The sequence below is a fragment of the Pelodiscus sinensis genome, chromosome 4 (assembly GCF_049634645.1).
Source record: "Pelodiscus sinensis isolate JC-2024 chromosome 4, ASM4963464v1, whole genome shotgun sequence".
Taxonomy (NCBI): Eukaryota; Metazoa; Chordata; order Testudines; family Trionychidae; genus Pelodiscus; species Pelodiscus sinensis.
In genome coordinates, this window is record NC_134714.1 from 120,244,794 (window position 1) to 120,259,179 (window position 14,386).

At 45.3% G+C, this 14,386-nt stretch overlaps 1 protein-coding gene and 1 non-coding gene across 2 annotated transcripts; both read right to left on the bottom strand.

Moving 5' to 3' along the window:
- Nucleotides 1-3,934: 3,934 nt before the first annotated feature.
- On the bottom strand, nt 3,935-14,075 carry RPLP2 (ribosomal protein lateral stalk subunit P2). Its single transcript, XM_075928255.1, has 5 exons — nt 13,923-14,075; nt 12,538-12,661; nt 7,581-7,629; nt 4,448-4,546; nt 3,935-4,053 (listed from the first exon to the last, which is right to left on the bottom strand). The coding sequence occupies exons 2-5, from the start codon at nt 12,658-12,660 to the stop codon at nt 3,977-3,979; spliced, it is 348 nt and encodes a 115-aa protein (XP_075784370.1). The 5' UTR covers nt 12,661; nt 13,923-14,075; the 3' UTR covers nt 3,935-3,976.
- On the bottom strand, nt 7,231-7,362 carry LOC112544443 (small nucleolar RNA SNORA52). The gene has a single exon (XR_003087769.1). It is a non-coding gene; the product is annotated as a small nucleolar RNA SNORA52 (small nucleolar RNA).
- Nucleotides 14,076-14,386: the final 311 nt, after the last annotated feature.

A 14,386-nucleotide genomic window follows, 5' to 3' on the forward strand; every position in this document is an offset into this window, starting at 1 on the left:
CTAGATACAGAGTCTCATTATAAACCAGTTCAGTGGCAACCCAACAAACTGGGAGTTGGAGAGAATAGATGGAAGTACTTTGTTTCCTTGTTTAGAGGACTTTTATTTTGCAGGCCAGACTGGATGGTTTGCTACTGAATTGTGAAAGACATGAAAACTTCCGGAATAACTAATTGCTTAAAACATACATAACTCCACTTCCTTCTGTAAGCCTCTTGGATTGTTATTAAAGTGCATTGCCACCTTGAGGGAATTCTGGGAACTCCACCAATGCAATATTTAATGAATGTGGTACAGGTTGGACCTCCATGGTCTGGCACCCTCGGGCATATCTAGACGATGCTAGACTTTCAAAAGAGGATATGCAAATTCTCTGGGAATTTGCATATCTTCTTTCAAGCTCACTTTCAAAAATGAAAGTAATTAAGACACGGTTTTGTCAGCAAACCCTCCTGTTTGTCAACAAGCCACTTTTCCTTAAACCTCATTTTTTTTTTTAATGCGGCTTGTCGGCAAACGGGAGGGTTCGCCAACAAAACCGCGTCTTAATTACTTTCACTTTCAAGAGTGTCATTTTTGAAAGAGAGCTCAAAAGAGGATATGCAAATTCCCATGAAATTTGCATATCCTCTTTCAAAAGTCTAGCATAGTCTAGGTATACCCCACCGGACTCAAGTGGTCCCGAACAAGGGAGTTTGCTGGACCAGGGAGGGTAGGCTTCTGAGCTCCCCAGGGCTGCCAGCTCCAGCCAACGCCCTGCCTCTAAGCCTGCCTGCAGGCCCACAAACCTAAGCTGCTGGGGGCTCCGCTGCCAGCCTCACTTCAGCCAATGGGGCTCCGCTGTCACCGGCTCAGATTGCCTCAGTTGCTGGCTACACTCTGGCTGCCAGCCAGGCTCTGATGTCCCTGGCCACTAGCCCTGCTCTGGCTGCCGGGAGGTCTGCTACCAGCCTTGCTACAGCCAGTGGGGCTCTGGTAGGCTGCTGGTAGGGCTCCTCTACCACTGGACACCGGTCCCAGTGCCAGCCCCGTTCCAGCTGGCAGGGCTTCTTCCTCCTGCTGGACCTGCTCAGGCTTCCAGCCCACCAGTAGGGTTCCACTCCCAGCCTGCTGGCTCCACAGGCTGCCAGCTGGGCTCCCTATCCCTCGGCCACTGGCTCTGTGAGGTGTTGATCCACCAGACCAATTTCGCTCCCAGCTGCTGGCAACATCTGTCCCTCCTCACAGCTAGGGCTCTGTTCCAGCAACATCATGATGCAGCCGGATCAGATGTTCAACCTGTATGCTCAGAACAGAGATGTGGTCTCTGCTCCCAGAAGTTTACCAGAGTAGCAAGATGCTGCAGACACAAAACACCAAGGCTATGTCTACACTCGCGGCTTCTTGCGCAAGTATGGCCGTTCTTGCACAAGAATCCACAGAGTATGTACACTGCCCACCCGCTCTTGCGCAAGGAAATTTACAGTACAGCATGGTAAGAGGGGCTTCTTGTGCAAGAGCTATGCTCCTTTTTAACAGGTGTAAGCCCTCTTGCACAGGAGCTCTTGCGCAAGAGGGCAGTGTGGACGCTCGGCAGGGATTTCTTGCGCAAGAAAGCCCTATGGCTAAAATGGCCATCAGAGCTTTCTTGCACAAGAGAGCAGCCACACTGCCATAGGAGCTCTTGCGCAAAAGTACAGTGTGCACATGGCAGTGTGAACATTCTTGCACAAGACTTTCTGCACAAGGGTTCTTGTGCAAGATGCCACGAGTGTAGACGTAGCCCAAGTGATTTATTTATCACAAAGGGCTGTGATGTAATCGGTTGGTGGTTTTAAAACACAAACCTGAGACTTCTCATTCCAAGACGAAATAGAGGCACAAGGTTTAGCAGAAATGGTGCATTTTCAGAGGGTATTTGAAGGAGATGGTAGGTGGACAACACTTCAGGTTGGGTTGACAACGCCAGGCCTAGGGAACAACAATAGCAGGAGGGGAGAATGGGAGTAAGGCCAGTTGTGCAGAACACAGCTCAAAGTGGTAGACTGAGTGCCATGGAGACTCAGTGAGGTGAGTAATCACTCTGCTTTTTCTGGTTACAATTATTTGAACAGATGGTGACAATCAGGTGGTCTCAGTAGTCTTGGACACTTGTCAACTTGGGTACCAGTGAGGCCATGGAACAGACCAGCTCATTATAGCAGCAGGTATCTTCTGGCACTGGACCACAATTGTATTGTGACCCTGACATTCTTAGAACTCCCAGATGCCTTTCATGCCATTATGAGGTGGTACAGATTGAGTTGGGGACTAACAGTGGTACCAGTCTTTTATTTAAGGGTTCTCAGATCACTGGTGGGACCCTACCAAAGAGTGCTGCAAGATTCCCTTGTGTTGGCTGAGGTGGGGATCGCTGTGCTTTCAGTATGTTAATAGGGCTCAGCTCTTTCATTTCCCTACCACGCAGAAGGATCAAGTGCAGCCCTCAGCTGATGTGTGGATTAGAACTTGCTGACTGTTCTCTGAACCATCAAGCCAATAGTGATTATAGGGGAACAACTGGAAGAGAATATCATCTCCTTCAACTGAGGGAGAGGTTAGCCAATTTGAGTCAAGTAATCAACCTGAAGACTAGCTAGCCTTCCAGAGGCTACAGATTGAACCTCTAATCCAGCACTCTCTAGTCCAGCATGATTTTAGTTAGCTGGATGTCCATTTATCATAGGTATGGCCAAGTTTCCCACAATCCCATAAAATTCATTTACAGCCACCGCTAGTCCTGACTCTCAGTGCTCTGTGATGTTATTTAGCTCTAATTTACTCCAAATGTCTTCTAAGAGTCCAATAAGCACTAGAAGTGTTGCTAAGACTGCTAGACAATGTTGACCTGATGCAGTTTGGCAAATTCTCTGGTTTGGCACCGGTCAGAATCCAAGGGTGCAGAACTAGAGAGGTTCAATCTGTATAAAAAAGTCAGGTAGAGTCTACAGCCCCAATCAGCTTTTTTCCCCCAATTATACACAAGACAGTTTTTCAAACTGATATTTACAACTGTCAACTCTGCTTTCACTCTCTTGTGCAACAAGATCCGTGGTGCTGCACATCTTAAATCTATCCAGAGACTGATTGAGGGTTTCACCTGTTTTGGATACAGCTTGCCTTAACACCACTTTCTCAGGGCCTACACTGATATGCAGACAACACAAGACCAACACAAGACCATACATCACTTCAGTAGTTATTAGCCACAGTAATTTCCCAAACACATGGAATGCAAGTCATTCTGTTGATCCATCAGGGGTTCTTTTTTTTTTGGGGGGGGGGGGGGGGGGGGGAGAACACGACAACACACACGACCAGAAGGAGACTGATGCTTGAGTCTCTGCAGCCCAGCAAATCCAGGCCAATTCTGGTGATTCCATTAAAATGGGGTCATGGACCACTGTTAAGAACTGCTAATATAATTGATATCAAAGCTGTGAAGTGATTTAAGATTGTGGGTTTGCAAGTTTGATGAAGTTGAGTGCTGCTTTTGGAGAAGAAAGTGAAATCCTGACAGAACGTGTTACTGACAGCATTGTAGGCAATATGAATAAGAACTAATTTGGCAAAGAAACCTGGGCAGTTTTGGCCATTTAACAGAATGTAGTCATTTATGAGAGTAAACTTTGAGGAGATGCAGTAGAATTTACAAGCTAATTCTGATTTCCTTTCCATTGGGTTTCACAACATGATTTAGCACCAAGTGCACATTTAGGTAAGTCAGGGTGGATTTTCAATTGTGTCTAAGTGATTTAGGAGCATAAGTCTCAATAGCTTCACCTGCAGAATCAACGAGGCTAGTTAACATTTGTTTTCCTTTAAACAAAGCCCAATTCCAGATCACTGTTCTTAGATGAGAAAAAAGTTCCAATGGCAGTAGGATTATTATAGCCAAAAAAAACCCCCTGCAAAATCCATTTTAAACAAAAAGATTTAATAACTTCTGTAGCAAAGTTTAGTCAAATAGGCCAAATCCCATGTCATCATCCGATTCCTCAGACTCCTCTTTCTTCTCTTCTTTCTTCTCCTCAGCTGCAGAGAGAAGAAATGTAAACAATGTTCACTCTCATCTGGGATTATTTACAGTACATTTTGGACATTGCGAGTATGAGGAAATCCCAAAACGTGCTCTCCTCATGAATACATACACCCCTTTCAGAACAAATTAATGAAGGTGAGGAGCAATCAACTGTGAACACCACTTACTGGTGGCATCTTCTATGCATACCATCTTAACAGTTCATTCCCTGGTACAGCTCAGAGATAGCCTTTAGCATTAAAACCAGGTTAGTTAATAACAAGCCACCAAAGAACAGTAAAAAGTATCCTAAATTTAAATGATGGGATTAAGGCACTAAGATTAATGTATAAAATGGAGTCCCTCTATTTTCCCCTTAGTTTCTATGCACTATACAAGTATACTCACCAGCAGCAGGAGCAGTGCTAGCAGCAGGAGCAGCAGAACCTGCAGCAGCTGAGACGGCTACAGCTCCACCAACTGGCATGCTGGCGAGTTTGCCATGACCTGTAAGGGTGAAAAGGACAGGGAACAGTAATTAAGCTTTGGCCCTACAAATACTTCCAACATGCAAAACCAAAGTTATGTAGAAAGAAGGCACTTAGTCAATATGGCATACAGACAGGTCTATGATAGGACAAAATGAATGAGAAAAATAAAAAATACACTAATGGGCTGCACCCCATGCTTGCCAACCCCCTCTGGCGGCTTTTGCAGCCAGAGAGCATGATGAGATCAGAGCGCATGAGGGTGGGATTATGTCATTCTGTTGCCTGGCAGGAAAAACATTTTTATACAGCCACTCCCCAACTTATGAACACACTGACTTACCACCATCCATACTTAAGATCAACCTCCCATTAACTCCATTACAGTATTTTTGAGTTGAGAACCATGTATGTCAAGTTTTTCCAAACAGCATGGGCAGCACATTTAAGAGTATTTCCAACCAAATCGAGTTACGAACAGGTGTTCGGAGCGTAACCCGTGAGTGTGAGTGTGAGTGATCCTCTGAAATTAACCTATACAACCTATACTAGCCACCTGCAAAGAACAACAAGGTGCCAGATACTTTGGTTGGTTTGTTTAAAAACAGCATATTCTAAAATAAGATTCTAGAGTATAAGACTGAAGCATTGGGCCATTAGCCAATCAACCAACCAACCAGGTGTGGACAATAGTTCTTGGCAGCATGGGCAAAGTTTTTTATTTGCCTACAAATCCCCCCAAAATCCATTTTAAAAAGACTGACAACAGCAGGCAAACATTACCAAATAAAGAGAAAGAAGGTGACCTTCAAGAAGAGCATTTCAAATATGACCTCTGCTAGGTCCTTTCTATTCTATATGGTCTACAATGTAGCATGATCGGGATCAGAACTGTATGAATAGTCAATTAAGGGTTCCTGGCCATTGAAAACAAATATTTAGGGTTAAATCAATTTTTGTTTCAGCGAACTGAAAAGTGGGAAAAAAGTTTGGATTTTTTAAAGTTCAAAATGTTGCTATTTTGGAAATGTTTTCAGTTGAAAAATCTCTGCAAAATTGAAACAATTTGGCAAATTTGACCAGAATGTGTGAAATGAATCCATTCTCCAATGAAAGAGAAATGTCAAAGACATTTACCCAGTTATAATTTGGATACAGCATAGTAACTCTGACAAGGGAGGCTAACCAAATTGTGCTTCTGGACTTCGAAGCACTGTTTGGGAGTACGATTAGATTCCCACGTATAGCAGGAGACCAAAAGACTTTTTAGCTGTTACAAGGAATACTGTAATAAACAGGCCTCTCCAACACAGCAGGAATTACATTACAGAGAGGATCTTTGAGATTAGTCAACATTACTACTTAATGTCTCCAGTTACTGGAAAGTAAGCTCTCTGCTATTTCCCTTGTGAATATGGAGACTCCCTCTGCTTTCGAAGTTTGCTTACTCAGTCATTTTGCATGTACTCAATTTCTAAGAATCAATTTCTAAACAATTCCTTAGTATTTCAGATTCCTATAATTTGCAAAATAAACATGTTTTATAATCATGTCAGATATTCTAGGAAGCCACATAAAATAAAACCTCAAAGTTTCAAACACCTTGGGAATGGAGACTGTCCCTAACTTGGAAGTGTTCATAACATTGAACAAAACATAGTTCTTCTCTGAAAAGTTTACAACTGAACCTTATCTTAATACTGCTTTGAAAATTTATTACAGTTTGGACCTCCCTGGTCCGACACCCTCAGGACCTGAATAAGATTTTTCTGGACCAGGGGAGGTCATTTCAGGTCCCCCTTCCCTGCCGGCTTCTGGGCTCACCCTGCAGCCCAGGTCATGGCACTCCCCCTCGCCCCCACAGCACAGCTGAACCATGTGCTGGTTCCCTGTCCCCCACCCTTGTAGCCCAGATGAGGCGCACAGCTTCTGGCCCCCTCAAAGCCCAACTGAGCACATGCCAGCTCCCAGGACCCCGCCACCCTGCAGTGCAGCAGGACACTGATCCAGGAAGATCCATGGTCATGTCGGACCAGAGAATCCCAGATTTTAGAGGTGCAACCTGTATGAAGAAAAAATGCTGGTTCTCCCCCACCCTTTAAATAGTTTACATTGAACACAGTAGTATCTTGTGTGGCTTTGAGATTTTTTTGGTTCCTGACACTGTCTGACTTCTGGTTTCAGTTCTGGTGTTTGTAACTTATTCTACTGTATTTCTAAAATAAAGTGTTCCATCAGCAGACAATTGAAACCATCACAGAAGTATCAAATAGCTGCTGTACGTACTGATAATCATTAAGGCCTGTTCCTATGAGCTCTTAGGCACGTGAGTAAGTAAAACTACACATCTGCTCAAGTGTTTGAAGGAAAGGGGATTAAATCATTACTTCAATTAGCCCAAAGCTTTTTAATCAGCATGCTATGTAGACACAGTGTATGTAGTCAGTAAAATACTCAATAGTGGAACATTCATGTGCCTTTCTAAATTTATTTTCAGTGCAACATTAACAAATATAAATCTGATTTCCACTTAGGGATCCTGCTTAATAAGATTTATCATATCCAGGGCTCCCTGGAATAAAGAACAGAAGGCTTGTGAATAAAGTATTTACTTCATGGTGAAGTGACTTCTCCAAGAAAGGAAGTTCAAGAACACAACTATAATTTAGAATGCTAACATCTGGCTCATTCTCCCACCTACTAACATGTTCAGAAAACTCTGTTATGAGCAGACTAACTGTAAACTCATATTTAAGAGCATTTTCCAGTTTGATCTGGTCCACAAGCGAAACCTAGCAGGTACTGGCACTAACCTGCAGGAATCAGGATGGACGCTACGCATTAGCTATCACATTCAGTTACCCTCATTTTGTATCTTAATTAAGAGCCCCCCCAGAGTAAGTCTGATTTAACAAGGAAAAAAACAAAACAAAACAAGAAATCTGGTAATTCTTAACCCTCTTGAAGGTCTTCAAATTAGTGACTGAATTAGAGAGGCAGCCATCATAAATGTCACCCCCCCCCCCATGCCAACACTGTGAGTTTTTACTTACCCTGAGCAATGACATCTTCTATATTTTTTCCATTCAGTTCACTAATAACCTAAGGGAATTATAGATCACATATTAAAAAAACTGTTTGACAAAGCAGTTTATAAAGTAGTTTAAGTGTTATTCTATCAGGTTTCTATGCAATACCACCTATCCAGCCGCTTGTAAGACTCCATCTTGGCCTTATTTCTCAGTCATTAAAAATGTAACTTAAAATTGACAACCTATAAGACTTAAATGTATGATCTATTCAAATCTTTAAATATATTACAAAAATTGCATTAAGTAGTACATGTCTGATAAAGTTTTAAAAAATTCAAGCACCTGAACTGGGAGAAGCCATTGGCTAAGCACTAGGAATATCAGTTCACTAAAGCATTAAACCAGATTTTGACTGCAGAAAATATTTTCATTTCAGTTTATTCCCAATGAGTTCCTGATTTCAGGAAGCTGGCAGCAATCAAGAATAGGGATGTTACATGTAGACAACTACACAATTAACCAATTAGCCTGGGCTTACTGGTCAATCTTGTCTACCACACACACTCCCCCACCCTGCTGCCTCTATCACAGGGAGGAGGGGAGAGTGAGAGCTGGTGCCTGTGAGAAGCCTGCTTGAAAGCTAGCTCCCTGCAAGTATTGGCTCCCATCTGTCCCCTCTCCACCGACGCTGCTGCCTGACAAAGAAGCAGCAGCGGTGAGGGGGACAGGCGGGAGCCAGTACGCACAGGGAGCCAGCTTTCAAGCAGGCTCCCCATGCGTGCCAGCTCCACAGACCCAACTGTTCTCTCCTGCCGCTTGCTGCTTCCTACAACACAGACACACAGAGCAAGGGGAAGGTGTTCCCCCCAGCTCCAAGGAACAGCTTCCCCCCCTCCCCACAACTGCACTGCTGCCTTTAACAGAGCTCCGCCCCCTCTCCCCAACAGACAGGGGCTGCTGCCACCTGTATCAGAGGCAACAGTGAAGGGCAGCCGGAAGGACAGTGTGCAGGAAGCCAGTTTTAAAACTTGCCTCCATCATGAAGTGGCTGATATGCTGCTATCTATTATAGAGGCAGCAATGTGGGGTGGCAAGAGGCTCCCTGGCAGTGGGAACAGAGCACACTGGCTGTTGGCCCTGCATTTGAAACTGCTGCTGCATCCCTTCCATATGCATGCTCAGCAGTACTGGATCTGAATCAGCACTATAAAGTACCATTTTACTCCATACTCTGACATGCTAAAGCTCAACTGATGGGAATTTTCACTGGAATGGGAAATTCTAACTTCTATTTTATTATCAAAGTTAAGAGTGCAGGCTGGAAAGATGTAAATAGGAAAACAGTGCTAGCATCTCCAAAACATTGTGCGGGATAATGGAGAGTCACAAATCAAAGTAAACAATGGAGGCAAGATTCTAAAGATAGGAACAGTAATGTCAAAGTACATTGCAGCTCAGTGATAGTGGCATATCTAAACAAACAACTAATCTCCTGCTCAAGTGAAGCATGCAATATGTGAATTATGTTCGTGTTTATTTACTCTGACAGGCATGTTTGAAGAATCCTCTAAGTTATACTGGGGCAAGACTCAGTCAGTGTCAACAAATACAGGTAACTCAATGACGACAAGAACAAATTTCCAATGTAATTTTGTGGGAAAGGGGTGATCAGTGAAAACCAGGTGAGTTTATGAAGGCCTTAGTGACAATAAAAAGTGTATTTGAAACAGCAGAGTAAGAGCAGAACTATATCATGGTACTGCACAGATTCTGACTGCAGAGAACCACTCTTCAGGTTGGATAATGCCAGGTGCCCCAGAAGGAATGAATAGAACAGGTAATCATTGAGTGATCCTACCCATCACCTAGTCCCACCTTCTGACAGAGGCTAGGGACACCATTAGCCATTGATGGACCTAACCTACATAAATGTATCTAGTTCTTTTTTTGAACCCTGTTAAAGTCCTGGTCTTTACAGTATCCTCTGGCAAGGAGTTCCACAGGTTGACTGTGTTGTGTGAAGAAATACTTCTTTGTTTAAAGTCTGCTACCTTTGGTCATTTGGTAACCCACAGTTCTTGTGTTCTAGGTACAAGTAAATAACTTTTATTTACTTTCTCCACATCAAACATGATTTTATAAACTATTACATCCTCAGTTTCTCTCTCCTCATATGGCAGCCGTTCCAAACCCTCAATCGTTTTTTTTGCCCCTTTCTGAACTTTTTCCAATGCCAAGATTATCTTTCAGATGAGGCTGCCACATCACACGGCATTCAAGATGTGGGGATACCATGGATTTATATAAAGGCAATAAGATACTCCCTAGCACTTTAAATTATTCCTAACATTCTGATTGCCTTAAAAAAAAAAAAAAACAACACTGCTGCTGCACATTGAGTGGATTTTTTTCAAAAAATTCAGTTCCCATCACTGAGTAAGTACAGTTGGGGTTCTATTTTCCAATATACGTTACTTTGCATTTATCAATGTTAAAATTCATCTGCCATTTTGTTGCCTAGCTGCCTGTTTTTGTAACATCCATTTGTAACTCTTCAGTCTACTTTGGTCTTAACTATCTTCAGCAGTTTTGTATCATTTGCAAATTTTGTCACCTGTTTACCCCTTTCTCCAGTTCATTTATGAATATGTTGAATAGGACTGGTTTCAGTATGGACCCCTGCAGACACTACTAGTTACTCACCTCTCTCCATTGTGAAAACAGACATTTATTCCTACCCTTTAACCAGTTAAACCCATAAGAGGACCTTCCCTCTTATTTCATGACAGCTTACTTTACTTTTTCCCCAAACAAATTATGTTCATGTGTCTGCCAGTTAGACTTACCCATCTATAATTGCCAGGATCAACTCTAGAGCCTTTTTTAAAGATTGGCAACACATTAACTATCTTTCACTCATCTGGTACAGAAGATGATTTAAAGCAGGGGTCAGCAACCTTTCCCAAGTGGTGTGCCAAGATTTACCCCTCCTGCCCTGAGCTGTACTGCTCTCTGGGGAGTGGCTCTCTCCACTGCACACTCCGCTTGATCGCCTGCCCTGGGCTCCCCTCGGGCTTTTCCTGTGGTGAGGAGAGCAGCAGCACACATGCACTTCCCTGCAAGCTGGATCCAGCACAGAGCCTCAAGGCTTCCTCCACCCACAAGAAGCTGGTGCTGGTTCCAATTCTGCAGGGGGCACAATGCTGCATCACCAGCACAGGTCCCTTTTGTGCCACTTATGGCATGCACGCTGTACACTGCCAACCCGATTTAAAGGATGGGTTATAAACTGCCCCCTCATGCTGCTGCCTGATATACTGTGAAGATTAACTGATGAGCCCAAGCTCCATCAGTTAACCATTTATACTATCATCTCTATTACAAACCAGTTAGTAGTTCCCAATTTCACATTTGAGTTCATTCAGAACTCTGGGGTGAATGCCATCTGGTCCTAGTGACTTGTTGCCCTTCTCTTCTACACAGCGTTTCAACACTGATCTCCAGGCTGACATAAATCCTGCAGAACCTTGGCTGTGTTTTCCTAGATGCACTCAGATGGTATAGTGTCTCACTGACTTCCCTGCCATTGCCAGGGCCTCAGGCACTGGTCCAACTCCGCATCTCCTATGCTCTGCCTGCAGCACACAATTCATCTCCTGGGGGCTGTAATACTTTGGTCTAATTGCAATTATGTTTAGTGTGTGAGTGGTTGGGAGGTATTAGTGGCCAGGTTGTAGCAAAGGACTTGATATACAGGAGGTGCAACTAGAGGATACAGTGGTCTCTTCTGGCTTCAAATTCTATGTCTGACTATTTGACTTATGTCCCTTAACACAAGCCCTATTCATGGAAAAGGCCACGTGTACACTTGGCACTCCATGAACGTAGTGCAATAATGTTGCCAGAATCTGGGAACGAGAAACAGTGGATGGCTCACTTGATGATTCTGTTCATTCCCTATGAAGTACCTGCCAATGGCCACTGTCAGAAGACAGCATATAGGGCTGGATGGACCACTGGTCGGAGGCAGTATGGCTATTATATTCTGTATTTTGCCAGAAAGGTATAAACCTCCATTAGAATTATACTTATTTATTTTTAGGTGGTGTATAACTGCAAATTGAACATTTTATCTCACTGAATTTTTTTCCTGACAGCGATAGCCACTGACCAGCAACTACCAATTTCTGATAAGAGCCATTAGACAGGCCTGTTGTATGCAGTGTACAGGTTGAAGTTCTCTAGTCCAGCACAATTTTAGTTAGCTGGATGTCCAATTACCATGGGTGTGGCCATGTTTCCCAATGTCCTGTGAAGTTTGTTCACAGCCATCAGTCTTGGCTCTCTCTGTTCTGTGTTATTTAGCTCTAATTTACCACTAAATGTCTTCTAAGAGTCCAGCAAGCACCTGAAGTGTTGGTAATGCTGCTAAAACCATGCTTACTTCTTTCCTTTTGCCAATATAGCAAATTGTGTAACTAAGCTATGAAGAGAGCTGAGAAGCACAGTTATCAGTAATCATACATTAAGCAGCATTGCAAGTACTGTCCTATTTATTCCACTCACTGAAATAGAAATAAAAAGACCCACTCACTACAATATTGACCTCCCATATTTCAGCAAATTCTCTGGTTCAGCACCCATCAGGTCCTGAGGGTGCCAGACTAGAGAGGTTCAACCTGTAATTGTTGCTGTGTCCGTTCCAGGATATCCCCTACCTATCAGTTAGAAACAGCTTGTAGTAGCTCTGTCCAGTAAAGTTTAGTCAAACATCTGTATAGCCCAAGAGCTACAAAAATGTTACCCCAAATGTGTCTTATTGGGCAATTTGCCCTTGAGACCATAAATTCCCCCCCCCCCAATACTTGCAAATAGACAAATATTTTTAAATAGCCCTTGAAATAATAAGATTGGTAGCTAAGCAAATACATAAATGGTTCCAAATTGGATATTATATTATCAGTTACTGCACTGTCACCTTGTTCATGCGTTCATCATCCATCTCAATGCCTACACTGTCGAGAATCTTCTTTAAGTCCTTTGAATTGGGGGAGTCATTGCCCCCAAGGACAGCCAGAAGATAAGCTGCAACGTATCTCATTCTGAAAGACAAATTAAGATCTTTAGCATGGAGATTGTTACAGATTTTAGAAGCCTGGGACTCGTTCCCAACTCTTTGGAGCCCTGTCCTCAAGAGAGAAAAGTGTGTTTTTTAGGATCTTGAGTAAGCTAACAAGTTCCTAATGAAGAGGAGGCAGTTTTCACAAGTTAGATGAGTATGAGGGAGCCCAGTCTTTAACTGCTAAGCTATATGAAAACTGCAAATTACCTTGTCTTCCCTAGGATGTTACCTCAAGTTAAGGAAACACCCCCCCTCCCCATTCTGCCCTCCCATGAAGACTAGGGATGTTAATGGTTAATCAGGTCCCCAGCCGCCTGGCTGGTCTGGAGCAACCCCCAATCCCCGCCCAACCTGGCCAGAGTAGCTCTCCCACCTGACCTGTTCAGGTGGGTTAACCACAAACATAACATTTAGCTGGCTCAAGGCCTTACAGAAGCTGTTAGTCACCCCAGGTTACGAGTGCCAACCACCACCAGAGTCTCAATTTTTAGACATGGCAGGCTCTACTTAACAGCACCGGCCCTCTACGTATCCCCCCCACAAACAACCAGTCAAGAAGGAAACCGAACTAGGATGTGAACGATTAACCCGTGGGGGGCGAGAGCAGCTCCCCACCCACCATCACGTTTAATCGGTTAAGGAATTAAACGTGATTTTACATCCCTAGTTTAGACACAGGGTTGTTTTAGGGCCCGGAACGGGGTTAGAGATTCGGTAACCAGCAGCATCACTGCCCCACACGAGCTGCACTGCCGGCCACTGGCAGGGACATCGGGGAGGAACCGGCACCTTTCTGCACGGAGCCCGCTGGGTGCCAGCTGCAAGCCGGGGAAGGGGGGGTCCACGCCAGACGGGCACGTTCCTGGAAGGGTCAGCGAGCCGGGGGGGGGGGGCTCCCTTCAGCCGTGCGGGCTCCCAGGGGCTGTGCCAAGAGGCGCCGCCGCTCCCTTCCCCTCAGCCCCCCCCTGCTCCGTGCGGAGCCCCCCTTTATAGCCCTTCAGTCCCAGGGGCGCCCCTTCCCGCGGGGCAGCCCCCCTCGCTAGGATCCCAACCCCTCCCCCGGTGCCCAGGCCGGGCGCGGCTGAGCACATGGCGGCCATCACTCCTACCGCCCTCCGCCACCCCCGCCAGCTGCGCGTGGTCTCGGCCCAGCCCCGTTCCCCCGCTCGCTCCCGGCAAGGGCAAAAGGGCTCCGGGCGCGCCCATGAGGAGAAATGGGGGGGGGGTTCCCACACACTTACTTGAACGAGGGGAGCTAGGCCCGAGGACGTGCGCTCACTACGACGGCCTGGCGGCGAAAGGGAAGGGGCAGGGCCTAGACAGCTCGTTCTTCCTTTCCCCACATCCCAGCAACCAACTCTGCCATTGGATGGGTCTAGGTGGGCAGACAGCCAATGAAAAGCCAGGTAGTGGCTGCCATGACACTAGAGGCGACAGCAAACAGGCCTAGGCGCGGGCCACAGCTAGGGAAGGGACGCGAGCAGGGCCGCCCCTGCCGGCTTTACAGCGTGGCGTGTACCGCGCATGCTCAGTATCTGCTGAAGCCAGGTGCCCTCACTCCACCCCCCCATAGGCAGGCAGGGGTCGCCCTCTCGTGCGCCAGCCTGCAGCAGCTCCCCCAGTGCTGGGAGCGGGGGAAGTGCAGGCAGGCTGGGCCATTATTACCCCCCCTGTGGGGCACCAAGGCCTCCCAGCCTGTCTTGGG

Coding starts and splice junctions, on each gene's coding strand:
- RPLP2 (XM_075928255.1), bottom strand. CDS start 12,660: ATGAGATACGTTGCAGCTTATCTTCTGGCTGTCCTTGGGGGCAATGAC. Junction 4,547..7,580: donor AGAAGATGTCATTGCTCAGG/GTAAGTAAAAAC, acceptor TCACCCTTACAG/GTCATGGCAAACTCGCCAGC. Junction 4,054..4,447: donor TAGCACTGCTCCTGCTGCTG/GTGAGTATACTT, acceptor TTCTCTCTGCAG/CTGAGGAGAAGAAAGAAGAG.